The following is a 27,720-nucleotide window of genomic DNA, read 5'->3' on the forward strand; positions in this document are numbered from 1 at the left end:
TCATTATAAGTGAGGTAAAAGTATCATTATCAGTGAGGTAAAAGTATCATTATAAGTGAGGTAAAAGTATCATTATAAGTGAGGTAAAAGTATCATTATAAGTGAGGTAAAAGTATCATTATAAGTGAGGTAAACGTATCATTATAAGTGAGGTAAAAGTATCATTATAAGTGAGGTAAAAGTATCATTATAAGTAAGGTAAAAGTATCATTATAAGTGAGGTAAAAGTATCATTATAAGTGAGGTAAAAGTATCATTATAAGTGAGGTAAAAGTATCATTATAAGTGAGGTAAAAGTATCATTATCAGTGAGGTAAAAGTATCATTATAAGTGAGGTAAAAGTATCATTATAAGTGAGGTAAACGTATCATTATAAGTGAGGTAAAAGTATCATTATCAGTGAGGTAAAAGTATCATTATCAGTGAGGTAAAAGTATCATTATAAGTGAGGTAAACGTATCATTATCAGTGAGGTAAAAGTATCATTATAAGTGAGGTAAAAGTATGATTATATGTAATATGTGGCCGGCCAGAGGCTATGTAAGCAGAGCTTGGACCTGGTCTTCTCAGAGACGGACGAAATCTCTACATCTCTACAGCCTTTTTATTAATCTGTTTCTCGTTTATTTCAGTTGAATTTTTTTTCCCATCCGAGTGGACCTTTGTAGATATCATCTGATGCAACCTTTTTTAATTATCGTCTGAATGCTCGTTCCAGATGTAGAATTTCCCGGTTGGAGCGCGCATGTGTGTGTATTCACCTAGTTGAATAGCAGGTTCGAATCCACGTCACGGCCCTTGTGGATTTGTTCACCTAGTTGAGTCTGCTAAAGGGTCGATTGAGAGCTCCTGGGCCCTGATTTTACAGCTGTTTGTGTAGTTTATTGTGAATAACTCCCGTTCTTTCCGAGTTTATTATTTATATTCTAAAACGTATTTAGAGAGTTATAACATTTCCTGTTTTTGTTCTTAATTAATTTATCGCTATTTACTCTTGCAATCAAACTCAGAATCTTGTTTGTCCGTTTTTTTTTGTCCCACTTTCTCCATTCATTCCTGGATTGTGAGATCCGATTCTCTTTCTCATAACTCATATCTCAAAAAGAGACGTCTTGAAACAATTTCTTTAGATGCGTGCGTGATGCAGAAGCTGCATATCCTGGTCCTCGTCTCACCTTGGTTGTGAACACACACACAACGTTCTAGAAGCATTTTTATCCAAGTTTTATCAGTTCGTTCCAAGTTTCTCCAGAATCACACACACATGAAACTTTATACGTTCCATTTGTCAGAATATTTGATGTAGTTCCACTCAGGTGACTACTATTCCTCATTAAAGATCAATCAGGGATTACTCACAGGTGCTAAATTATATTAGAGGATACCTTATGTTGACCAGACCACACACTAGAAGGTGAAGGGACGACGACGACGTTTCGCTCCGTCCTGAACCATTCTCAAGTCGATTGTGAGAATGGTCCAGGACGGACCGAAACATCGTCGTCTCTTCACCTTCTAGTGTGTGGTCTGGTCAACATACTTTAGCCACGTTATTGTGACTCATCGCCTGCATAAGGATACCTTCCCGATTGGAAACAGAGGACTACGGTGAGGGGAAAAGGTGCCCCAGAGTGAACAGAAGTATGAGACGATAAAATATGACGAGGAGTCAGACTAGAAAGCTGTATAAGCTCTAAGAGATATTGGAGAAAGGTTTCGCGACTCCAACCTTAGTATATGCAAGGTACCAAGAATGTAGGAAGAGGCCAGAACAAACATTGAACAACATAAACGGGCCTGACAGCTGAGCGGATAGCGCTCGGGATTCGTAGTCCTAAGGTTCCGGGTTCGATCCCCGGTGGAGGCGGAAACAAATGGGCAGAGTTTCTTTCATCCTGATGCACCTGTTCACCTTGCAGTAAATAGGTAGCTGAGAGTTAGACAGCTGCTACGGGCTGCTTCCTGGGTTATGTCAAAACACAAACATGAGGCCTGGTCGAGGACCGGGCCGCAGGAACGCTAAGCCCCGAAATCATTTCAAGATAAGAGGCGACGCTATGAAACACAAGTCTTATCATCAACAAGGCTGGAGACAACCCCAAAGGCTTACTTAAGTAGGATGACATAGGAATGATTTAGAGTATTGTATACAGCACATGTGAGGGGCCTCTTCTGGAGTATCTCGCACCGGCTTGGAACCCCACACCTAAAGAAACATCACATTTGAAGAGAGGCGGACTACAGGAGCCATGATAACGACATAGAATTTTTCAGAGTAAGTGATAATGTCAGTAAACATGCAAGGTTCAGTTTAAGACAACTAATACAGGCAATAATGATTCAAGGTTCACTTTAAGACACGTGATACATCCAATAATGATTCAAGGTCCAGTTTAAAACAACTGATAGTCAATTAAGATCCAAAGTTCAGTTTAAGGAAAGGTCGACCAAGCGTTCACTGATGGACAATAAAGGCACAGATGAATCACAGAGATGTTAAAATGAACTTTATTAAGAAAATGTTTTACGAGAAGAGTGAATAGACTAAAGCGAGCGATAATAAAAGCAAATACAATAACTAGTTGAGAAAACAGATTCAATAAGAAGTAAGAAGGTCAAAAGCCACTGTGTTTGACAAGTTATTCCTACTGAGGTACAGGAGATAGAGCTCGACTCTGTAAGAATGTGAGTGTTTACACACACACACACACACACACGGTTGAGAGGCGGGACCAAAGAGCCAGAGCTCAACCTCCGCAAGCACAATTAGGTGAGTACACACACACACACACACACACACACACACACACACACACACACACAGAATAGTCAAAAGGTTTTAATGCAGTTTAGCGGCCTTGTTGCAAGGAAAAAAAACTAACAAATACAATACCAAGTTTGCAACACTAGGCTCTCAAAAGATAGACTTCAATGGGAGTTTGTTCTTATCTCACATCTGTCATGACCTGTCGAGACACTGAGACAATCTCGTTCATACTCTCTCTCACTCTCTTTCTCTCTCCTACCTGACATAAATGGCCTTTGATCTGGAGTTGGGTCACAAGGGCGAGGACTCTGTACAGGCGCCGGGGGTTTTTGACCCTATGGTGTCTGTGGTAGTGTGTGTGTGTGGTGTGTGGGAGGTGGGGAGAGAGTGCTTCTTCGTCTCTCTCTCCCTCCCCCCTCTGTCTCTCTCTCTCTCCCCCCTCTCTCTCTCTCTCTCTCTCTCTGCCACCGACGGTTGACTGATCACCTTGAGCTCCTGAGCTTGAAGCCTCTCTGGGTCGTCTCTCGTCTTCCACTGACGGAAATTTACGACGCTGTCCCCCATACGTTGTGACGGAGTCCCACCACCATCGCTTCCACTGGCACCACCACCACTACCACCATCACGTCCAACTCCAAAGTTCCCCCCTCCCCTCCCACGCCCCGCTCCATCCTCACCACCTCATCTACTACTACCACTACCCCCCCCATCTACGCCACTACTTAAAACCCTCCACCACCACCTTAACTACCACCACAGGTTCCTTACAACCATCACTACTTCCACTGCCACTTCCATTTCATTACCACTGTCGCCTCTACCAGTATCACCACCACCACTACCACCACCACCACCACTACCACCACTACCACCACCACCACCACTACCACCACCACCACTACCACCACCACCACCACTACCACCACCACCACTACCACCACCACCACCACTACCACCACTACCACCACCACCACCACCACCACCACTACCACCACTACCATCCTCGGCAGCAATCTTAACCACCCTCTCGACAACCACCTCTCAACTACACCCTCTCACGTCCTCCATCACCAGAATAATTAGTAGTTTAACACAAGTACAAAATAACACAAAGGCCTTGCAGTCATGTTTGCAAAAATAAACTTAAATGCTACCCAATGGAACACAGCGGCCAACAATAGTTTTAAAAATGTGGGAAAATGTTTCCACGCCAGAGAACCGGAATATTTTTTCCGTTAGCCAACTGGTAAACATATGGAACGGATTTTCAACAGTAAATTATATAGATACCATTTATTCGTATATAAATATATTACATATGTCTTTTCCGTTGTAGCCGGCGTTTTTGTACTGTTCGAGCCGCTGTAAGCTTTATATTGTAAAACTTACATATTTACCTCTGTAAATATGTGTGCTTGTGTGTGTGTGTGTGTGTGTGTGTGTGTGTGTGTGTGTGTGTGTGTGTGTGTGTGTGTGTGTGTGTGTGTGTGTGTGTGTGTGTGTGTGAGTGTGAGTGTGTGTATTGACTATTTATGTCTGCAAAGTCGAGCTATTAGCTCTTGGACCGTGTCATTGTACTTAATCTATTTAAGTACTATTATAGTCATTTATAGTCACTAAATCTATTTTTCCTCTATTATATTTACTACTTGTATTTCTCTCTAACACACGCACTGGCACACATTAGTTTGGCATCATCTGCAAACATTGATATCAGGGAACCAATTTCCAATTGTCAGGTCATTGATATTTATTGGAAAACAGGATGGGCCCCTAGAACTGACCTCTGTGGTACTCCACTTGTAAGTTCTCTCCACTCTGATGTCTCTCCTCTCACTACCTTTCCTCCCTTCCTTAGAACTCTCCCAATTACACCATCCTGCTTCTCTAGTTTGAGTAGGAGTCTTTCATGTGGGACCCTATCGAATGCCTTCTGACAGTCGAGGAATATGCAATCTTGAGGTTATCTTGAGATATCCTCTGACCATCTGACCATCCCTCTCTTGTTTAATTTTTGTTATCTTGTTGTAGAACTCCGGCAAGTTGATTGTATGCATTTGGCAGTCGCCTGACAGCTCCTACATGCTTTTAGGACGAGTCTGACTTGGTCATTAGACTCTCTCAGGGGCCCAAAGACTTACGTCCGAACTAAAATAATTGCCTTACAATCCTGCGGGGCCCATCCCTAGAGGCACATTAATTGGTGTAGTTCAGTATGGGGGAACGTCGGCATCAATTGTAGACCATTTCAGTGGCCGAGAGCTTAAATCTCTCAATTTTCAAATGGCTGAACATCAAAGGGGGAATTATTGAGGATGAAAATGCCACCACCTTCTATTATCGCCCAGTCCTTTGCTTCCTTATAGGACGACCTCCTGCCACCACACACACACGACCCCCTACCACCACACACACACACACACGCGACTTACTACCACCACACACACACGACCTCCTACCACACACACACACACACACACACACACACACGACCTCCTACCACACACACACACACGACCCCCCACCACACACACACGACCCCCTACCACACCAAGCATCCTTCTCTACCACTGCCCAGTTCGTGGACCATATTTCAGGACCAGTATATCCGCTGCCTTCCCAGCCAGCGACCTGTGTGTGTGTGTGTGTGTGTGTGACCAGCCCCGACGAGCTTTTCATCGGTGACTTACATGGATGGTCTTCGTCTCAGGCAGGTTACTCGAAGTCAGACATTCCATTTTCTTCGTTGACATCGGAAGATGCATATTACTGCCTCAAGGTCACCAGGGGTGACCTCGTCATTCAATACCATGATCGAAAGAGGTCAAACGAGCACTCATTTCCATTCATTATCGTCCTTCAATCCGCCACTGGCATTGATAACAGCTGTGGGGGTATTATGAGCTCTTCACTCTGGGGGTTGAGAGAGAGAGAGAGAGAGAGAGAGAGAGAGAGAGAGAGAGAGAGAGAGAGAGAGAGAGAGAGAGAGAGAGAGAGAGAGAGAGAGAGAGAGAGAGAGAGTTACAGGGTAAGAACAAGGTGCTTGGCTATATCCTACGTGGGGGTCACAAGTCGACGTGTTTACATGTACAAATCAGTGTAAATAACGTTGGCACAACTTTGAGCATAACTCAGAGGGGTGTCGGCCTCTCCTCCACGACTCTCCACAACTCCACGCCTAAATCACTAATTATGGCAATATTCTAACTTAATTTGTACCTTCAGCCCTCACCCGCACCACCCAGCGCGCCACTCACCAACACTTGTTCATTTTTACGAATAAATTAGAGCCGATATTCGGCTTGCATTATTATTCATTGTGTTCGTCCCAAGAACGTGCAGGAAATAACAAAGGTGCCGAATTACGACGCCAGAGAGTGGTAGTTGTTGCTACTGATTCTTCGATAAACACTGGGCGCATGGCGATACTCCTCGATAAACACTGGGGGCATGGCGATACTCCTTGATAATTAACGCTTCGGGTCCTATTCCCACGCCCAACCAGCTATAGGCTCACCCACGCTCAGCCAGGCTCATCCACGCCCAGCTAGCCTCATCCACGCCCAGCTAGCCTCATCCACGCCCACCTAGCCTCATCCACGCCCACCTAGCCTCATCCACGCCCACCTAGCCTCATCCACGCCCACCTAGCTTCATCCACGCCCAGCTAGCCTCATCCACGCCCAACCAAACACACCCACGCATGCAATCATCTCATAGCATCAAGTGAAGACCTGTAGTCTTCAGATCTACTTAATTGCCTTAGTCTTAGTGGTATTACTCTTCACAATATTTATGTAATTAACTACAAGGGGACGTAGTCAAATACAGCTTCACATTCCTTTCATTTATGATACGAATTCTCACACTCTTACCCAACCCCCTTGGGCTGGACGGTAGAGCGACGGTCTCGCTTCTTGCAGGTCGGCGTTCAATCCCCGGCCGTCCAATTAGTGGTTGGGCATCATTCCCTTTCCACCCCCCCCCCGTCCCATCAGTATCCTGAGCCACTTCCAAGGGCCATATAGTCGTAATGGCTTGGCGCTTTGCCCTGATAAGTCCCCGTCCCTTCTCACACTCCTACGATCCCGACTCAGTTGGACTTTGTTTCAGACTTGAATTTACGTCCGTTCGTGTGATGTAGTTAAAAATCGGCATACCTCAAGTCCTACCTTATCTTTGGGTCTGGTGTGCTGTTATCCTAGCCAGATACCGTCATATCCTAGCCAGATACCGTCATATCCTAGCCAGATACCGTCATATCCTAGCCAGATACCGTCATATCCTAGCCAGATACCGTCATATCCTAGCCAGATACCGTCATATCCTAGCCAGATACCGTCATATCCTAGCCAGATACCGCCTTATCCTAGCCAGATACCGCCTTATCCTAGCCAGATACCGCCTTATCCTAGCCAGATACCGCCTTATCCTAGCCAGATACCGCCTTATCCTAGCCAGATACCGCCTTATCTCTCATAATGTTATCACTAGCACACAAAAAACACTAATATTCAAATACAATTCGTCTTCCAAACTAGTTTCCTTAATTTAACCTTCCCCCCCCCCCCACCCACCTCCCTCTCTCTCTCTCTCTCTCTCTCTCTCTCTCTCTCTCTCTCTCTCTCTCTCTCTCTCTCTCTCTCTCTCTCTCCCTCTCTCTCTCTCTCTCTCTCTCTCTCTCTCTCTCTCTCTCCCTCTCTCTCTCTCTCTCTCTCTCTCTCTCTCTCTCTCTCTCTCTCTCTCTCTCTCTCGGCCCTCCCCCACATATATTACCAACATATGTAGGTTCATGTCGTCCCTCCCTCGCCCCACACAAATATATATATTGGCCAACATATGTGGTTTCCCATCATCTGGTCATCCAATCAGCAAGCCGGACATGTTAAGAGGAATCTGAATGTTTAGCTAATCTCATGCAAGTCTTCCCTGTCTCTCTGGACGTGGCGCAGGTCGGCTGGCTGAAGGTGGACTCACAGACGATACTCAGCCTCCAGAAGCGGGTAGTGACTCACAACTCACGCATCTCTGTTACTCACGACGAGCACCGGACCTGGAACCTCCACATCCGACACGTCCAAGAGACGGACAACGGCTGCTACATGTGTCAGATCAACACTCCCGTCATGAAGAACCAAGTCGGTTGTATCAAGGTTCACGGTGAGTGCCACGGGTGGTGGTGGTGAGTGCCACGGGTGGTGGTGAGTGCCACGGGTGGTGGTGAGTGCCACGGGTGGTGGTGAGTGCCACGGGTGGTGGTGGTGAGTGCCACGGGTGGTGGAGGTGAGTGCCACGGGTGGTGGTGAGTGCCACGGGTGGTGGTGAGTGCCACGGGTGGTGGTGAGTGCCACGGGTGGTGGTGAGTGCCACGGGTGGTGGAGGTGAGTGCCACGGGTGGTGGTGAGTGCCACGGGTGGTGGTTAGATTAGACTAGCAGGAGTGAGGGGGGTGTATAGGTAGTGGGAGGTGCTATTCGAGTGCCTGAACGCGGTGTTAGGGGGAGGAATAGTACCAAGATCACCAGTGCCAAAGTATAGTCCCTAGAGGAGTGCCAAACCGGGTGGAATAAGGGAAATAGAGCCAATGGGAAGGCCAAAAATGACAGTGCCAGAGGGTCTTGACACGGTAACTGACAGGTCACAGTCAACATAGTCTATAGTTATAAAACTCTTAAGAACCATCTTTGACGGCAGGAAAACATTAGACTAGCGGGCAAAACACCCCCCCCCCCCCCACCAAACCACCGTCAATCACGGCAGTAGCGAGGCGACCGAGGCAGTGCCAGGTGTGCTTTTGATAGTGCCAGAAGGCAATAATTTGGAAGCTACAGCGGTGTCAACTTAACTGAGCGTTTCCATTACCAGTTCAGCGATGGTGGCTCGGCATTGCACCTCCAATATCATATTCTCTTGTGCCGGCTGCCAGAGGGTGCCGGGAGGGGAAAATGGTGCCAGAGAGTGCCAGAGCATGTTGATGAGGCAAGTGTAGTGACAAGGAATGGTGACGAAGCTCTTGTAGTGACAAGGAATGGTGACAAGGCCCTTGAAGTGCCATAAGCTGTCGGAGGGTGTCATGAGATGTTAAAGAGTTCCTTGTTGACAAGGGACGTCAGAGTGCCAAGAGAGCTTGACAAGGACCTGCTGATGCCAGGGGCTGCAGGAAGGCGCCCCAAGGGTGCCAGGAGCTGCAGGACGGCGCCCCAAGGGTGCCAGGAGGCTGCAGGGAGGTGCCCCAAGGGTGCCAGGGGCTGCAGGGAGGTGCCCCAAGGGTGCCAGGGGCTGCAGGGAGGTGCCCCAAGGGTGCCAGGGGCTACAGAAAGGCGCCCCAAGGGTGCCAGGGGCTGCAGGAAGGTGCCCCAAGGGTGCCAGGGGCTGCAGGAAGGCGCCCGAAGGGTGCCAGGGGCTGCAGGGAGGCGCCCCAAGGGTGCCAGGGGCTGCAGGGAGGCGCCCCAAGGGTGCCAGGGGCTGCAGGAAGGTGCCACAAGGGTGCCAGGGACTACAGAAAGGCGCCCCAAGGGTGCCAGAGGCTGCAGGAAGGTGCCGCAAGGGTGCCAGGGGCTGCAGGGAGGCGCCCCAAGGGTGCCAAAGGCTGCAGGGGGAACAACCAAGGTGCAGGACCGCGGCAAGTGAAAGGGACATTAATAAAAGGGGAGAGAAGCGCTATAAAATTAATGCGGAGGGAATAGGAGAAACTTGATGAAAATAGGAAGAGGAAAACAAGAGAAACAGGGGAGAAAGAGACAGTGATATGAGGATGGGAATGTGTTGACCAGACCACACACTAGAAGTTGAAGGGACGACGACGTGTCGGTCCGTCCTGGACCATTCACAATCGACTTGAGAATGGTCCAGGACGGACCGAAACGTCGTCGTCCCTTCAACTTCTAGTGTGTGGTCTGGTCAACATACTTCAGCCACGTTATTGTGACTCATCGCCTGCATGGGAATGTGTGCAGAAAAGGGAAGTTGGAGGCAGACGAGAAGAACCGAGAGGGAAAGAGAGAAAGTAGGAATGTGTTAGACAGAGCCGAAACAAAGGACATATTTAAACAGACAAAAAATGCTTAAAAAAAATGTTAAACATGGGTACCTGTCTAGTGTTTAACAGACACTATAGACAGGTCCCCACGCCCCAAAACATTTCTCTACGAACATCAATTATTCAACCACTGCACAATGTTCATTTTCCTCATGTCCTTTGAACCGTTCACCCCCCCCCCCCCAGATGGCACCAGTTACCTGGTTGATACCTGGTTGATGGGGTTCTGGGAGTTCTTCTACTCCCCCAAGCCCGGCCCCAAACTGTCAACTCTCCATAGATCCTAACCAGTTTAAGACTTTTGCAATTTCATGAGACAAGGTCAGTGAAGGGTCTGATTGTCACGATGTCCACGTCCTCTCAACAGTACCGCCGGACATCATCAACGACCTGACGTCATCTGACACGACCATTAACGAGGGTGACACGGTCCACTTAAGGTGCGTGGCTGAGGGGTATCCCAGTCCTGAGATCAAGTGGAAGAGAGAGGATGGGAGAGACATCGTTATCAAGTCCTCGGGTAGAGACCCTCCCAAGAGTGAGTATTTGTGGAGGTGGAGAGTGAGTACCGGGGTTACTTTATGAGTGAGAGTGACAAGAGTGCAAGTACAATAGAGGACAAATTTCTTCATGAGTAAGAGTGAATATTAAGAATCATTACTTCCACAAGAGTGAATGATGTAGAATTAACCCCCCTCCCCCCCCGCACCCCCTCATTCCTACCCAGGAGTGAATTTGTGTAGCATTCACTCGTGTAGTGAACGTTGTCTAGGAATGATTTGGAGTGAATGTGTTTAAAGACTCGCCGCTTGTATTATATACACTTGTATTCTTGTATTATACACTATGAACTACTACCTACTCCCTCCTCTCTCTTACCATCCCCCACACCTAACCCCCCCCCCCTCTCTCCCTCCCACACCACACCCCATCCACACTCCTCCCAGCTAGCTCCACCCCCCCCCCCACACACACACCTCCCCCCCCTTCTCCCATGCCCACCAGGGCTCTCTATAAGAGCGTGAGCAGCGCCACTAGAGTAGAGGAGGGGAAGAGGGGGTGCCAAACCCCCCGGAAAAGGGGATATCTAGGAAGAGAAAGGGCGACTTCACGAATCATTAAACCGATGGAATAAGAAGGGGAAGGTAAACCCTATAGAGAGATGGTGATGAAAGGTGAGGGGAGGAGGAGAGAAAATGGAAAGTGAGGGGGATAGAAGAATGGATAAACTAGAAGAATGAAGTGGAAGAAATTGGAGAGGCGGGAACTTCGAGAGTGGGGAAGGAATAGCAAGGAAAAGCGACAGGGAAAGGAATAGAAAGGAAAGAATTCTTGCGTGGGATATATAGGAAAGATAAGAATTACTAATAAAGGGAAATTAAAGGTATAAATATAGAAAGGGATTGAATAGGAGGATGGGTTCAGGAGATAAAAGTGTGTTGGAGGCTTGGAGTGTGTTGGAGGATAGAGGATTGTGTTGGAGGAAAGTAGAGTGTGTTGGAGGGTAGTAGAGTGTGTTGGAGGCTTGGAGTGTGTTGGAGGATAGAGGATTGTGTTGGAGAGAAGTAGAGTGTGTTGGAGGGTAGTAGAGTGTGTTGGAGGCTTGGAGTGTGTTGGTGGATAGAGGATTGTGTTGGAGGGAAGTAGAGTGTGTTGGAGGGTAGTAGAGTGTGTTGGAGGGTAGTAGAGTGTGTTGGAGGACAGAGAAGTGTGTTGGAGGACAGAGGAGTGTGTTGGAGGACAGAGGAGTGTGTTGGAGGGTAGTAGAGTGTGTTGGAGGACAGAGGAGTGTGTTGGAGGACAGAGGAGTGTGTTGGAGGACAGAGGAGTGTGTTGGAGGACAGAGGAGTGTGTTGGAGGACAGAGGAGTGTGTTGGAGGACAGAGGAGTGTGTTGGAGGACAGAGGAGTGTGTTGGAGGACAGAGGAGTGTGTTGGAGGACAGAGGAGTGTGTTGGAGGACAGAGGAGTGTGTTGGAGGACAGAGGAGTGTGTTGGAGGACAGAGGAGTGTGTTGGAGGACAGAGGAGTGTGTTGGAGGGAAGTAGAGTGTGTTGGAGGACAGAGGAGTGTGTTGGAGGACAGAGGAGTGTGTTGGAGGACAGAGGAGTGTGTTGGAGGACAGAGGAGTGTGCTGGGGTATAACATAACCATAAAACCCATTAACATACTCACCCTACCCATAACACACACTCTCCATGACCATTCTTGTCTGTGATAACATTCACCAAATAAAATATTATCCCAGTGTTTCTGGTGCGACTGAATGGGGTCTGATCCTGGAATGGGTATCGCACCAGAGCCAAATGGGAGCCAACCCTTCTCCCCAATTGACTTCAGAGACCCATAAATCTGTTCCGTTTAACCCATTCCACCCCAGCTCCATGCCCCCCCCCCCATTGCCCCATAGTACACCGATAATGCAGCGTACAGGAGCTATATGTCATATCCCCAGAAATTAATAGCCTCATTCCCCTCATATTCCATCTACTCTATAGCTCCTCCAGCCTTGTAATTATTCCGCCTCATAACCTCTCCACATAACAATTCTTCCCTAATATCCCTCATTCCATCATAAGCTTCTTAAATCCCTATATACCCCTATTTACTACATCCACCCCACCCACCTCACCCCCATACTTAGTCTTCCCCATTACCCATACCAGCAGCCCCAGCAACTCCTTCAGTCCTGGAATCTGAGTCTGGAATCAGACACAACCCTGGAAATGTTCTGGAACTGTATGCGCTCCTTTGTCTGTCCCCAGTTGACACCCATAAGCCCATTACTCTCTCCTCCATAACCCATCTCCCCCGTCCCCCCATTCACACAATCCTGGAATCCGAGGCTGGAATCTGGAAAGCGTGGGCTAAGGTTTAGATGGATGCATACTTACAGCACCTACATAACTCTATTAGCCTACCATTAAATATTCTCTCTCTCTCTCTCTCTCTCTCACTCACTCACTCTCTCTCTCTCTCTCTCTCTCTCTCTCTCTCTCTCTCTCTCTCTCACTCTCTCTCTCTCTCTCTCTCTCTCTCTCTCTCTCTCTCTCTCTCTCTCTCTCACTCACTCACTCACTCTCTCTCTCTCTCTCTCTCTCTCTCTCTCTCTCTCTCTCTCTCTCTCTCTCTCCCCCTACAGCTCTGGAGTCTGTGCCTGGGACGAATCTGACTCTGGAAAACGTCTCCAGAAGGCAGATGGGCGCGTACCTTTGCATCGCCAGTAATAAGGTGCCGCCTTCAGTCAGCAAGAGAATCATCGTCAATGTCAACTGTGAGTAGAGGGAGAGATAGTGAGATAAAGATATCCATAAGTATATAGCTAACTAGATGTATAAGAGAGATAACTTTAGGGATAACTATACAGTGAAGACATAGCCTTACACATAATAACTTCACATGTTAATGTACACTATTTATCCACACATATGTATTTCCCATTGATCTTGACCCCTTTACAATTGTTCCTCTTTCTAACATTTCTACCCATCCTCTCTTCCCTTCCCTTCTCACTCTTTCCTCATTAACGTTATTCTCTTCCCGTTTTCTGTCTTCTTACTAATGCGCCTCCCCTCCCCTACCTAAAACCTCTCCCCCCCCCCCTTTCCCCTCACTAATATCTCTCTCCTCCCCCCTGACTAGTGTCTCTATCCCCCCCTCTCACAGTCTCCCCCGTGGTGAAGGCAGACAACCAGCTCATCGGCTCGCCCCTGGAGACCAACGTGGAGATCCAGTGCCACGTAGAGGCCTTCCCCATGGCCGTCAATTACTGGGAGAGAGACAACGGAGAGATCATCCTCAACGGGTGAGGAGTAGTGGAGACCAGGAGAGAGAGAGAGAGAGAGAGAGAGAGAGAGAGAGAGAGAGAGAGAGAGAGAGAGAGAGAGAGAGAGAGAGAGAGAGAGAGAGAGAGAGAGAGAGAGAAGGGGGGAAAAGGGAGGGGTTTGGGTAAGTGAGTGAGGGAAAAATTGCACTAAACGTGAGGATAAAGATGATCCAATAGAATTTGAGAGATTGTCTCAAATAGATGATATGTGTGTTTGTATTATAGTAAGAGAGATAATGGGTTGTTAAGAGATATGGGGAAGAAGGAAGGATAAGAGAACGAGGGAAGGTAAGTGGAAAGAAGGAAATAGAGAGTAAAGCAGCTTTATCTGATGTAATAACACTATCACTGGCTCCCTGTCCGTGCTATCCTTCCCTCACCCCTCTCCCTTCATCCATCCCACTCATCCATCTCCCTTAATCCATCCCACTCATCCATCTCCTCTCACTCCTCTCCCTACATCCATCCCACTCATCCATCTCCTCTCACTCCTCTCCCTTCATCCATCCCACTCATCCATCTCCTCTCACTCCTCTCCCTTCATCCATCCCACTCATCCGTCTCCTCTCACCCTCTCTCCCTTCATTCGTCACACTCATCCATCTCCTCTCACCCCTCTCCCTTCATCCATCCCACTCATCCGTGTCCTCAGCAGCACAGCGGCCACGGACCCAGATTCGATTCCCACAGCAGGATCGACATGTGCATAAGACATATTTCCTACCGCATGTCGACTTGATTCACCTAAACAGTGACTATAGGGACGAGGGATTTACTTGCCTGTTGTGGGTTGCATCTTGGGGAGGGACTGTGGTTTGACTAGTGGTTTCTCGATGAAACTACCGGACTTTTGACAATGGGGATAATGAGGTACAGGCGTCAGAGCACGCTCATTGGCCGGAGGATGTCAATGGTGGATTATCATTGGCTGGAAGCCAATATACAATGCTTAAATGCAACGTCAAACACAAGACAAAATGGGCTGTTAGTTGTTTTCCTTCCAAAGGACACGTTTTATGCAGATTTTGAATTAAGATTACTAATGTATATCCTCCATAAAGACACATCTCTGAAAATATATGTGTGGGGCCTATATTATATTTTCATAGGAGCCCGCTAGTTGACTTTTATGACGCCATTAGAGTGAACCTGGTCGTGTGAACCTGGTCGTGTGAGCCTGGTCGTCTGAGCACTTGGTGGAAGTGAACTTGGTCGTCTGAGCACTTGGGGGAAGTGAACCTGGTCGTCTGAGCACTTGGTGGAAGTGAACCTGGTCGTCTGAGCACTTGGTGGAAGTGAACTTGGTCGTCTGAGCACTTGGTGGAAGTGAACTTGGTCGTCTTTAGACTTGGTCGTGTTGACACCTGGTAGAATGTACGGCTATTTAGGAGTGTAAGTGGATACAGTTGTGTACTATGGGACCTGCGACCTGCTGACTTTAGTAAGATGATTTGTGTGTGGTGGATGTGTTCAAGACAGGTCCTGGGTGTTTATCTTAAGACACATTGTGACCTGGCTGCGTGTCCACACCTACACCTGCTGCCTGCCCTCATGTCCACACCTACACCTGCTGCCTGGCCTCATGTCCACACCTACACCTGCTGCCTGGCCTCATGTCCACACCTACACCTGCTGCCTGGCCTCATGTCCACACCTACACCTGCTGCCTGGCCTCATGTCCACACCTACACCTGCTACCTGGCCTCATGTCCACACCTACACCTGCTGCCTGGCCTCATGTCCACACCTACACCTGCTACCTGGCCTCATGTCCACACCTACACCTGCTGCCTGGCCTCATGTCCACACCTACACCTGCTACCTGGCCTCATGTCCACACCTACACCTGCTACCTGGCCTCATGTCCACACCTACACCTGCTACCTGGCCTCATGTCCACACCTACACCTGCTGCCTGGCCTCATGTCCACACCTACACCTGCTACCTGGCCTCATGTCCACACCTACACCTGCTGCCTGGCCTCATGTCCACACCTACACCTGCTGCCTGGCCTCATGTCCACACCTACACCTGCTGCCTGGCCTCATGTCCACACCTACACCTGCTGCCTGGCCTCATGTCCACACCTACACCTGCTGCCTGGCCTCATGTCCACACCTACACCTGCTGCCTGGCCTCATGTCCACACCTACACCTGCTACCTGGCCTCATGTCCACACCTATCCTCGAAGAAAAATAAATCACACACAAATGATCTCTTGTCATCTTAAGAGAATCACCCAAGCAGTGAAAAGCAATACAGTTCTTTTATGAGTCGAAGTTTGCTATGTTTGCTAGCTATATCAACTTGATCATCAGGAAACACAACTTAGGAATGAGTAGTGTATACACAGTGATGTAGCAACAAGTTAGCAGAGTTAATCTTGACATTATTAAGGAATTACCAACATAGTGTGATGGCTTCCTGGCAAGGCATTTCAATCCTGTTGAAGTCATATTCCTGTTACACGGACCTGTGATGCGAAAGTGATTTTACTCCCAGGTTAGACCCGGATTTTCCTTATGCTGTAAAACTCATTTCAATTTTTTGAATTCCTATTTAATAGGTGCACTTCAAGTCATGTTTCTGTATTAACACGTACACGCACCTGGTTGATACCTGGTTGATGGGGTTCTGGGAGTTCTTCTACTCCCCAAGCCCGGCCCGAGGCCAGGCTTGACTTGTGAGAGTTTGGTCCACCAGGCTGTTGCTTGGAGCGGCCCGCAGGACCCACATACCCACCACAGCCCGGTTGGTCCGGCACATATGCAACTGTATGTTTATGCTGTATGCTACATACAACAATGAAATATGTATAATGTGTATAGATTTATGAATGTGAAGTAATCAATCACTTCTAATCAATTTACTACTATCATTTCTATTATTACTACTGTAGTTAGCACTAGTGTGCAATTTACACTTACATGTAAATATTTTAGATTTGTTTACAGCCGTACGACTGTTCAGTTGAGCCGTAATTGCATCAATGTACACAAGTTGATTACGGGTAGTGTAAATGATTCTGATTGGCATGTACCCACTGAGTGGAAAAGTCGGTGTAGTCACGCTACTTTCCACTCACTGAGTGGCAAGTAGCGTGACTATTAGACTTGCCCGAGAGTGATGGAGGCAGCGTGACCTCCAGAGTGATCACCGACTGAAGTTGAGATCCGAGTGTCTGAGTGGAGATCTAATATGAACCCTGAGTGGGAACAGGCGTTGGAGGAGGGGGGGGAGCTGCCTAATACGCTCACTGAGTGGCGTGCTAGAGAGGAAGGGGGAAGGGGAGGGGGAGGGAGGGAGAGGGGGGAGAGGGAGAGGAAAATATGCTTATTGAGTGAAGAGCTGGAAGGTAAATATGCTCATTGAGTGGAGTGGCCAGCCTCGTTACGGGGCTTTGTGGGAAGAGATTGGCTGCCGGCCGTCGTTTCCTGAGCCGATCTAATTCAAGGCTCCGGAAATACAAGACGATTGGCGATTTAATTTTCCTGAGATTTCGAAATTTGTCCTGTTTTATATTGCTTCTACATTCATTTATTATATATATATATATATATATATATATATATATATATATATATATATATATATATATATATATATATATGTGTGTGTGTGTGTGTGTGTGTGTGTGTGTGTGTGTGTGTGTTTATTTTTTATTATTATTATTTTGAATTATAGTTAAATGCATTTAATTATTCCTGCTAATGAAATTTTGATTAGCACAAATCAAATTAGCACAAATAGTGTGTGTGAGTGTGAGTGTGTGTGTGTGTGAGTGTGTGTGTGTGTGTGTGTGTGTGTGTGTGTGTGTGTGTGTGTGTGTGTGTATGTGTGTGTGTGTGTGTGTGTGTGTGTGTGTGTGTGTGTGTATGTGTGTGTGTGTGTGTGTGTGTGTGTGTGTGTGTGTGTGTGTGTGTTTGTGTGTGTGTGCATATATATATTCCTTTTATTTAAACTTTGCTACACAAAAGAAGTTACATATAGGGTACAAAGAAGATTATCATAAGTTGTCGAGTTCCTCCAGCTCCTCAGATGGCGGGCAGGAACCCTGAATGCAGTGTGCATTTCCCCTCTGCATCACCACACTGAGGCGCTGGAAAAGGAAGCTGGCAGCTCTAGGGTCGCCTTGTTGTTTCAACTAACCTAGAACCCAATTCCTTCAAAAGACTGGTGGCATTCTCACCCCAGGCGCCGAGTGTCTCAGAAGCAATGGAGACAAAACTGTACTGGTAATCCAGTTATATCATATTTTATATATATATATATATATATATATATATATATATATATATATATATATATATATATATATATATATATATATATGCCATTTCCTACCACCCACTGCCCTCCCCAACTCGTCTATCTGGCCACACGTGATAAAGCAGAACAAGTGACCCGATTAGGAATTACGGACCTGGTCCCCGTGGGTGAAACATGACCCAATATTACCCTCAGGATGACCTGCTGGGCCTCTTGTGACTAACTGACCTGACTTGACCTTTCTCCTGGCACTGAGTGGCTGACCTGGAGTGCCACTTGGCACTCTTCTCGAGACGCCTTGTGCACTCTTCACTCACAGGGGGCTGTTGGCTTGGCAACCACACAACTCTGGGGTTCCTCACTGTTCACTGCGTTATTGTTTTTCTTTATTTGCAAACGTATAATTAGAATTTATTAAATGTTGATGTATTTTTTAAAGGCAGTAGATGTAGTAGTAGTTATATTTTAATATTTTTATTACTATTTTAATTATATTATTATTATTTTTATATTTTTTATAATTATTATTATTATTATTGATAGTAATAATGTAATTATTTAGAAAAATAACACACTTGTGTATTTGTGAAATTTATGTAAGGAATTTACACCAAATCTTTGTCACTCTTCTGAGTGCTTTGACAAGGTCTGAGTGTGTGATTAAGACGAGACTTACAACTCAACGTCTAATCTCAAGACGTTGTGACGTGTCTCTCGTCTTCATCACACACTCAGATCTTGACAAAGCACTCAGGAGAGTGTCAAACACTTTGTGTAAATTCCTTACATAAATTTCACATATACACAAGTGTGTGGTTAATATCTTATGATATCATGTCTTTGGGAAGACATTACCATTACTTAATGTTATTATTTTGATTTGCAACAATAAAATTATCTTATTATCCCTTGTTAAATGTTATTATTATTGTGGTTCAGTTCCCAGTTAATCCTTATGCAATCTCCTTTATTGTCTGTTATCTGTTTCCATTATATTTACTGCCTCCTTATTGCGTTTCTTAACATTCTGCTCCACGTATCGTCATTTCGCTTTATTTACGATGGAAAGTAGGTGGTATCGTAGCTGGTATTGTGGAGAGTCAGCCTTCCTGATAGCCCGTGGGTATCGTAGCTATGATTATAGTATAAACCCACCAACCAAAACACACACACACACACACACACACACACATATATATATATATATATATATATATATATATATATATATATACTATATATATATATATATATATATATATATATATATTGACAAAGATATTTTCTCAATCGATGTATATGCTCGTGTCTGAGACGTCCTGTTCTTTCTGGCGGCCCCCAGGAGGAAGTACGAACTGGAGGAGGTGATTGACTCCTACCGAGTCACCATGAAGCTTGTCATTAAGAACTTCACCAAAGACGACGCGGGTCAGTACAAGTGCATCTCCACCAACTCCTTGGGCAAGGCCGAAACCAGCATCCGGCTCTACGAGATCGAGGTTCCCACGCCCAGGTAGGTTTTTCCCACGCTTATATGAGGGCCTAGAAAGTTTTTTTTTCAATGAGCAGGGAGCAATGAGCAGGGAGCAATGAGCAGGGAGAGGATTTGTGTGTGTGTGTGTGTGTGTGTGTGTGTGTGTGTGTGTGTGTGTGTGTGTGTGTACTCACCTAGTTGTGTCTGCAGGATCGAGCATTGACTCTTGGATCCCGCCTTTCGAGCATCGGTTGTTTACAGCAATGACTCCTGTCCTATTTCCCTATCATACCTGGTTTTAAAATTATGAATAGTATTTGCTTCCACAACCTGTTCCTGAAGTGCATTCCATTTCCCCACTACTCTCACGCTAAAAGAAAACTTCCTAACATCTCTGTGACTCATCTGAGTTTCAAGCTTCCATCCATGTCCTCTCGTTGTGTTACTATTCCGTGTGAACATTTCGTCTATGTCCACTCTGTCAATTCCTCTGAGTATCTTATACGTTCCTATCATGTCCCCCCTCTCCCTTCTTCTTTCTAGTGTCGTAAGGCACAGTTCCCTCAGGCGCTCTTCATACCCCATCCCTCGTAGCTCTGGGACGAGTCTCGTTGCAAACCTCTGAACCTTTTCCAGTTTCATTATATGCTTCTTCAGATGGGGACTCCATGAAGAGGCGGCATACTCTAAGACTGGCCTTACGTAGGCAGTGTAAAGCGCTCTAAATGCCTCCTTACTTAGGTTTCTGAATGATGTTCTAACTTTTGCCAGTGTAGAGTACGCTGCTGTCGTTATCCTATTAATATGTGCCTCAGGAGATAGATTAGGTGTGTGTGTGTGTGTGTGTGTGTGTGTGTGTGTGTGTGTGTGTGTGTGTGTGTGTGTGTGTGTGTGTGTGTGTGTGTGTGTGTGTGTGTGAAATCGAGATAAATTTGCTCCGATTTAGGTACATTTATCTACGGTCAAGTGAGATTTTATCATGTTGAAGAAATTATTCTAACGCTTATCAAAGATTTTCCCGCGCTCAGAGGGGATTTTCCCACACTCAGCGGGGATTTTCCTACGCTGAGCGGGGATTTTCCTACGCTCAGCGGGGATTTTCCTACGCTCAGTGTTGATTTTCCCACGCTCAGAGGGGATTTTCCCACGCTCAGAGGGGATTTTCCCACGCTCAGAGGGGATTTTCCCACGCTCAGAGGGGATTTTCCCACGCTCAGAGGGGATTTTCCCACGCTCAGAGGGGATTTTCCCACGCTCAGAGGGGATTTTCCCACGCTCAGAGGGGATTTTCCCACGCTCAGAGGGGATTTTCCCACGCTCAGCGGGGATTTTCCTACGCTGAGCGGGGATTTTCCTACGCTCAGCGGGGATTTTCCTACGCTCAGTGTGGATTTTCCCACGCTCAGAGGGGATTTTCCCACGCTCAGAGGGGATTTTCCCACGCTCAGAGGGGATTTTCCCACGCTCAGAGGGGATTTTCCCACGCTCAGAGGGGATTTAATACTAAGAGGAACTTTACTCTATTAGATGAGCTTTGCCAAAACATACAAGACTCGCTTGTTCACGTACTGATTAAATTTTCCTAAATTCAGGGGGAATAATTTTCCACCCACCAGGTAACATTTTCGCACGTTTATGTAATGTTGCAAAATACTCGAATGTGAACTTTTCTTGCACTTAGGTGAGTTTTTTTTCTCAACGCTCAGGTCAAGTTTCTTTCGGTCTGATGCCGTGTCACCACATGTGGCTCTTAAGATGCCAGGTGTGTAAAATCAATCTAATTCGCACTGGTGTGAATTCCAACGAACTGGAACGATATATATATATATATATATATATATATATATATATATATATATATATATATATATATATATATATATATATATATATATATATATATATATGTTGTTGAAAATGACCGAAAAGGTAAGATTAATAATTCTAACACGAATTTTCTCAATATTTCTTATGTTTTTCTTCAATTTTCTTTTGTTTCTGAAAAAAACATAAGAAATATTGAGAATATTCGTGTTAGAATTATTAATCTTACCTTTTCGGTCATATTCAACAACATATGTTTACAAGAAAGACTGCTACCAAAATATACTAATATATATATATATATATATATATATATATATATATATATATATATATATATATATATATATATATATATCCGGACAAAAAATGTGGCGTACCCAGTACCTTAACCACTCGACCAACCGTGACGGTACAAAAGTCATTGGTAGCCGAGGCTATATCCCCAACGTCCCGACAGCACTTGGTGATAACCTTGAGCATAGTTATTTCATCGAATCACCTCACTTTGTGCGGGTCACGTGAGCAACACAAACAAGCTTGAATGGTCCCCAAGCCAATATGCAACTGAAAACTCACTCCACACTCCGGAAGGATTCGATCCCAGACAGCCAGGAGCACTGTGCAACTGGCGTACCTGGTTCCACTCTCATATTTCTGGACGTTCTTCCAGTTTTCTCTCGTGCTTTTTCAGGTGAGGGGTTCCGTACCGGTGCTGCATACTGACGAGGGGATGGTACGTTGGGTGTGTGTATAGGAACCTGAAGGGTACTTTGTCCAAACTGGATAGCCTGGTTCACACCGCGGGTGTTATTATGGCCACCTCCTTGTATTCACCTCTCACTATTAATCTTCCTCTTAGCCTGTTCTCTCAGTCCTCCTCCTCCTCCTCCTCCTCCTCCTTCCCTCAGTTCTCTACCTCCTCCTCTCCCTCCCCCCAACTGAACACTATCACCATCTTCTCCTTTACGGCTAAACGCTTCGTGACTCCTGTATGCATCCCAAGGCGATTATTCCTTGATCCAGAGTGTGTGAAAGAGAGAGAGAGAGAGAGAGAGAGAGAGAGAGAGAGAGAGAGAGAGAGAGAGAGAGAGAGAGAGAGAGAGAGAGAGAGAGAGAGAGAGAGAGAGAGAGAGTCAGGAGGCTGCCATAAATCCTTCCTAATTCCTCGCTGGCCTCATAAATACAATATAATCATGACACTATGAGTATTATACCCCAGGCTGAAGCTACGCTCGCTTCAGCCATCACCTCCACGATATCACCACAACGATATCATCCGCGCCACCATACCATCACCATTACGATACCATATCACTGCCAATAACAATACCCTTTACGCTACGACATAAAGGCATGATATCACTGCTACCTTATCATTTCTAACCCAGATAATATTCCCCCACAATGATAACAACATACAAGAAATATCATCAGCTGGCTCCAGGGCACCAAACCCCGTGACCCATGTTGACCAGACCACACACTAGAAGTTGAAGGGACGACGACGTTTCGGTCGTCGACTTGAGAATGGTCCAGGACGGACCGAAACGTCGTCGTCCCTTCAACTTCTAGTGTGTGGTCTGGTCAACATACTTCAGCCACGTTATTGTGACTCATCGCCTGCCCGTGACCCATAATAAAGGAGCAACGGGGACAATCATCTAATCATCTCTACCCATGACAAGGATAAAGTCTTCATCAAACTGAACGTGTAAGAACCTCTAAGTTATTGAGCCAGACCGCCGCGCTCCACCAGATCCTTCCTTCCCTTCCTAGTCCTCTCTCAGGTCTTCCTGCAGCCATACAAAGGAAAAAAGTATATTGAAAAAGCTTCCTCGCCGACATGGACGGGAATAAAACCCATGAACGATGTTGTTGTTGTTAAAGATTCGCTACTTGGAACAAGCAGTTCCAAGCAGCACGGGCTATGGTGAGCCCGTAATCCCCATGAACGAGACTGTGAATGCCATTAAACCCTTAATAAATGTACATGTTTATGCACAGTCTAGGCTACCAGGATGAGTGCAGTACAAGAAAAAAATAGGCATTAGAAAAGGACTCTTAAAACAGTATTATTGCTTTTGTTGGTTCAAAAAAAAGATCTTTGACAAATTCTTGGTGAGCGATTGGACACGCAATTTGATAAGAATTCTTTACTGAGAAACTATTTTTCTTTCGAGGTGATATAAGTCGGGTTAAATGAACCACTGGACATGACAAGATGAAACAAGGCTGTTGAGACGAGCCTACGACACAGAGGTCACGTGTTTAAGTCTAAGGTTAAATAATAACAGTAAAATATAATATTAGAAGACTGTGGATGCGTGGAAATATCCGAGTCTTTTGAAAACGATAAGAGTTACCAAACTTTCAGGTTAGGATACAAAATTTCTCTTCTGTGTAATATTCCCTAAAGAAAAAGAAGTATACCCCAGTATAGTGTATTGCCAAGGAAGTGTACTCCAAGCAAGTGTACTCCAAGGAAGTGTACTCCAAGGAAGTGTACTCCAAGCAAGTGTACTCCAAGGAAGTGTAATCCAAGGAAGTGTACTCCAAGCAAGTGTACTCCAAGGAAGTGTACCCCAAGGAAGTGTACTCCCAAGGAAGAGTACTCCAAGGAAGTGTACCCCAAGGAAGTGTACTCCAAAGAAGTGTATTCCAAGGAAGTGTACTCCAAGTAAGTGTACTCCAAGTAAGTGTACTCCAAGCAAGTGTGCTTCAAAGAAGTGTACTCCAAAGAAGTATACTCCAAGCAAGTGTACTCCAAGGAAGTGTACTCCAAGGAAATGTACCCCAAGGAAGTGTACTCCAAGGAAGTGTACTCCAAGTAAGTGTACTCTAAGTAAGTGTACTCCAAGTAACTGTACTCCAAGTAACTGTACTCCAAGTAAGTGTACTGCAAGTAAGTATACTCCAAGGAAGTGTACTCCAAGTAAGTGTACCCGAAGGAAGTGTGGGTGGTCCACACCTCAGCTACACTTCCTCCGACGTCATCACGTCGAGAGCTCCAGAGGACTGGGCTTCTGCTCCTATATCCTCCCTGAGGTCCACTAGAGACAAGGCAGAAACCACACATCACTTTAATGAAACCCTTAAAGACTACATATAACCTCGAGGAGCAACGTGGACAAGTCACTGCTCCTCGAAAACGGAAAATGATAATGATGTTTATACCTCATGTAGGCACCAAATATACAGCGATATTACCATGCTAGACAAATTTGTATAAGCCCCCTCACGGCAATATTTGGTACAACAATGTTTTGATAGTCTATTGTTTATTAGACTTTGCGAGGGGATTGTACCCTCCAGAAGGCAGGTAGGAAAGGCGTCGCGAGCATCGATGTCGACTTCGTCTCTCTAGCTTCTTCAGATCGGAGAGGTCCTTCTCTATGGTGGACGGTACTGTCAACTGGAGCGACAAAAGCCAGTGCAGGATGACCAGACTCGTCCCTGGTGTCCGGGACCGTCCGGAATCAATGAACGGGTGACTATGTCTGGACGGGTCAGTAATGTCTGGACGGGTCACTATGTCTGGACGGGTCAGTAATGTCTGGACGGGTCAGTAATGTCTGGACGGGTCAGTAATGTCTGGACGGGTCACTATGTCTGGACGGGTCAGTAATGTCTGGACGGGTCAGTAATGTCTGGACGGGTCAGTAATGTCTGGACGGGTCACTATGTCTGGACGGGTCAGTAATGTCTGGACGGGTCACTATGTCCGAACACTCATCCTAGCTGCACTTCCTGTGAGCCGACAGGGAGAGCAACAGAGAGATACATAATACCTCCTGTTGTCGGGGACAGCAAGCCTGTATATGTGTATACTTTAGACCTATATCAAGGGCCCCCTCCCCCCCTCCTTTCCCCTTTCCCCAAGACGCAACCTCACAACAGTTACCAAACTCTCAGATGGCTATTTACTACTAGGTGAACAGAACCACTGGGTGAAATGAAAGATACTCAACCATTGCTATCCCGCCTGGGTAACCACAACCCGTAATAGGGTTGTAATAGGGGGGCAGAATCTAAACAGACAGTCACCTGGCTCACTGGAGTGACTCCTACTCCTTATGAGATAAGAGTTAAGATAAGAGATAAGATAAGAGACTCCGACTCTTATAACCTTAAGACAGGGTTGGCTTGACCATTGGTATCTGGGCTAGATGATAGGTTTTATGCAGCGGTCTGGAATCTCTCCCTGGTCTTTGATTTCTTTAATGTCCTCCAGAAGGGAATCCAAATTGTTATTGAGACGTTGCTTGTCCGTTTATGCATTAGCCTTTGTTATACCAGCGCAAATATCGACACAATAAATATTCAAACAATAGCATATTGATGGAAGCAATTGCATTGGTCTGGAAAGGATAGGACCTTCCTGGAACTCAACTGGAGCCCTCCTGGAACATAACAGGGGGCCGCCTGGAACTCAACAGGGGGCCCTCCTGGCAAAAAGAGCGCCCTGTAGCTGATCAAAGCAGGGTTCTACTCGGAAAAAACTGGATCCCTTTTAAAAATAAAAGTGCCCTCATGAAAACAACAGGGGTCTCTAGGAATCAACAGGGGGGGGGATGGGTCTAGGAAACAACAGGGGGTCTCTTGGAAAAAATACAGGGCCCTCTTGGAAACAACAGAGGCCCCTCTGGAAACAACAGAGACCCTAAGGAAACAACAGAGACCCCTGTGGAAACAACAGAGACCCCCTCTGGAAACAACAGAGACCATCTGGAAACAACAGAGACCTCTCTGGAAACAACAGAGACCCCTCTGAAAACAACAGAGACCCCTCTGGAAACAACAGAGACCCCTCTGGAAACAACAGAGACCCCTCTGGAAACAACAGAGACCCTCTGGAAACAACAGAGACCCCTCTGGAAACAACAGAGACCCTCTGGAAACAAGACCCCCCTCTGGGAACAACAGAGACCCCTCCGAAAACAACAGAGACCCCCTCTGGGAACAACAGATACCCCCCCTCTGGAAACAACATAGCACCCTGTCCACCAGTGCACAAGAACCCATTCTTGGGTAATTTCCAGTCTGGCCTCGCCCTGTGCAAGTGCTGGAGCAACTTGCAACGAGATCATTCCAGACTAAAAGCTGTGTCCACCTTCACATGTATTTCTCCGGGACTTTCTGGGAAATCTTTGTCGGTCGTTGAGTTCTTATTCACCTTTTTAGTATGAAGAAACGCGAGAGATGTTTGAACCAGTGAATGAAATGATTCACTTGTGTTCGAGAACATTTTATTATTATTATTATTAATTATTATTATTATTCAGCTTGAAGGTGTTGAGATTACGAGATCTGAATGTGAGAAAGATGTAGGGAGGATCATCACAAAGAAAATTTAAATTTAGATTTCAATATTTATATTTTTATTTCGGGCTCATTTTTAATTTCTCTCTCTCTCTTTCTCTCTCTCTCTCTCTCTCTCTCTCTCTCTCTCTCTCTCTCTCTCTCTCTCTCTCTCTCTCTCTCTCTCTCTCTCTCTCTCTCTCTCCAGTGGAGTGCCTCAGTAAAGGAGATAATAAGTACGTGAGAGTGTTTTGTTTGGTCCATGGGACCTCGACCAAGCTCTCTCATGGTCTAATCATGTTTTCTTTTACCCCCCCCCCCCCCCCGCCTTTTTTTCTTTGGTACCTACACGTTAGCTCTCTCGCTCTATCACTCACACTCACCCACTCGCTCGCTCGCTCGCTCGTTCACCCGCACACCCACTGAGTACATTCAATATTGAGCTCACTCACAGTCACATATTCACTCATTTATTCATTCTCTCTCCGATTCATAAGAAAAAATTATTACACCCTCACACACGCTCTCTCTCTCTCTCTCTCTCTCTCTCTCTCTCTCTCTCTCTCTCTCTCTCTCTCTCTCTCTCTCTCTCTCTCTCTCTCTCTCTTTCTCTCCCTCTCTCTCTCTCTCTCTCTCTCTCTCTCTCTCTCTCTCTCTCTCTCTCTCTCTCTCTCTCTCTCTCTCTTTCTCTCCCTCTCTCTCTCTCTCTGTCTCTCTCTGTCTCTCTCTCTGTCTCTCTCTCTCTCTCTCTCTCTCTCTCTCTCTCTCTCTCTCTCTCTCTCTCTCTCTCTCTCTCTCTCCATTGAAACAGCCTTCAGCTCGACGCATGGTTCCTTCTCAAAATGGCTTGCAAGTTTTAGTATTTGTATTGTGAGCGGTGTGGTGGGGATGGGAGGGGTAAAAGATGGTGGGGGTGTTATTGCATGTTGTGGGTTGTGGGGGTGGGGGATGGTAGGGAGGGGGGGTGAGGAGGGGTGGGGGAGGTGGAGAGAGTGTGGGTGGTGGGGGGGGAGGGTAAGACAACAAGGTCATCCCTTAATTACTCTCAAGTTATTAAAAATGCCTAAAAATTGTCGCCCTTGGCCCTTATATTAACTTTTTTTTAATTACATCTGGTGACGGTGATTGTTTTGGTGATGGTGATTGTTGTTGTGGTGGTGACTGTAGTGATAGTGATTATTGTGGTGGTGGTGACTGTAGTGACAGTGATTGTGGTGGT

General features: G+C 46.2%; 1 protein-coding gene across 1 annotated transcript in view; it reads left to right on the forward strand.

The window, feature by feature from the left end:
- The window catches only part of LOC123748871 (uncharacterized), a 172,288-nt gene that overhangs the window by 135,650 nt on the left and 8,918 nt on the right, over positions 1-27,720 (forward strand). Inside the window, exons 3-7 of the mRNA XM_069310824.1 lie at positions 7,721-7,928; positions 10,174-10,344; positions 12,948-13,079; positions 13,472-13,610; positions 19,245-19,415. Of these exons, the coding sequence (XP_069166925.1) occupies positions 7,721-7,928; positions 10,174-10,344; positions 12,948-13,079; positions 13,472-13,610; positions 19,245-19,415 (821 nt within the window). The remainder of the gene's footprint in view (positions 1-7,720; positions 7,929-10,173; positions 10,345-12,947; positions 13,080-13,471; positions 13,611-19,244; positions 19,416-27,720) is intronic.

Source organism: Procambarus clarkii, chromosome 68, assembly GCF_040958095.1.
Source record: "Procambarus clarkii isolate CNS0578487 chromosome 68, FALCON_Pclarkii_2.0, whole genome shotgun sequence".
Taxonomy (NCBI): Eukaryota; Metazoa; Arthropoda; class Malacostraca; order Decapoda; family Cambaridae; genus Procambarus; species Procambarus clarkii.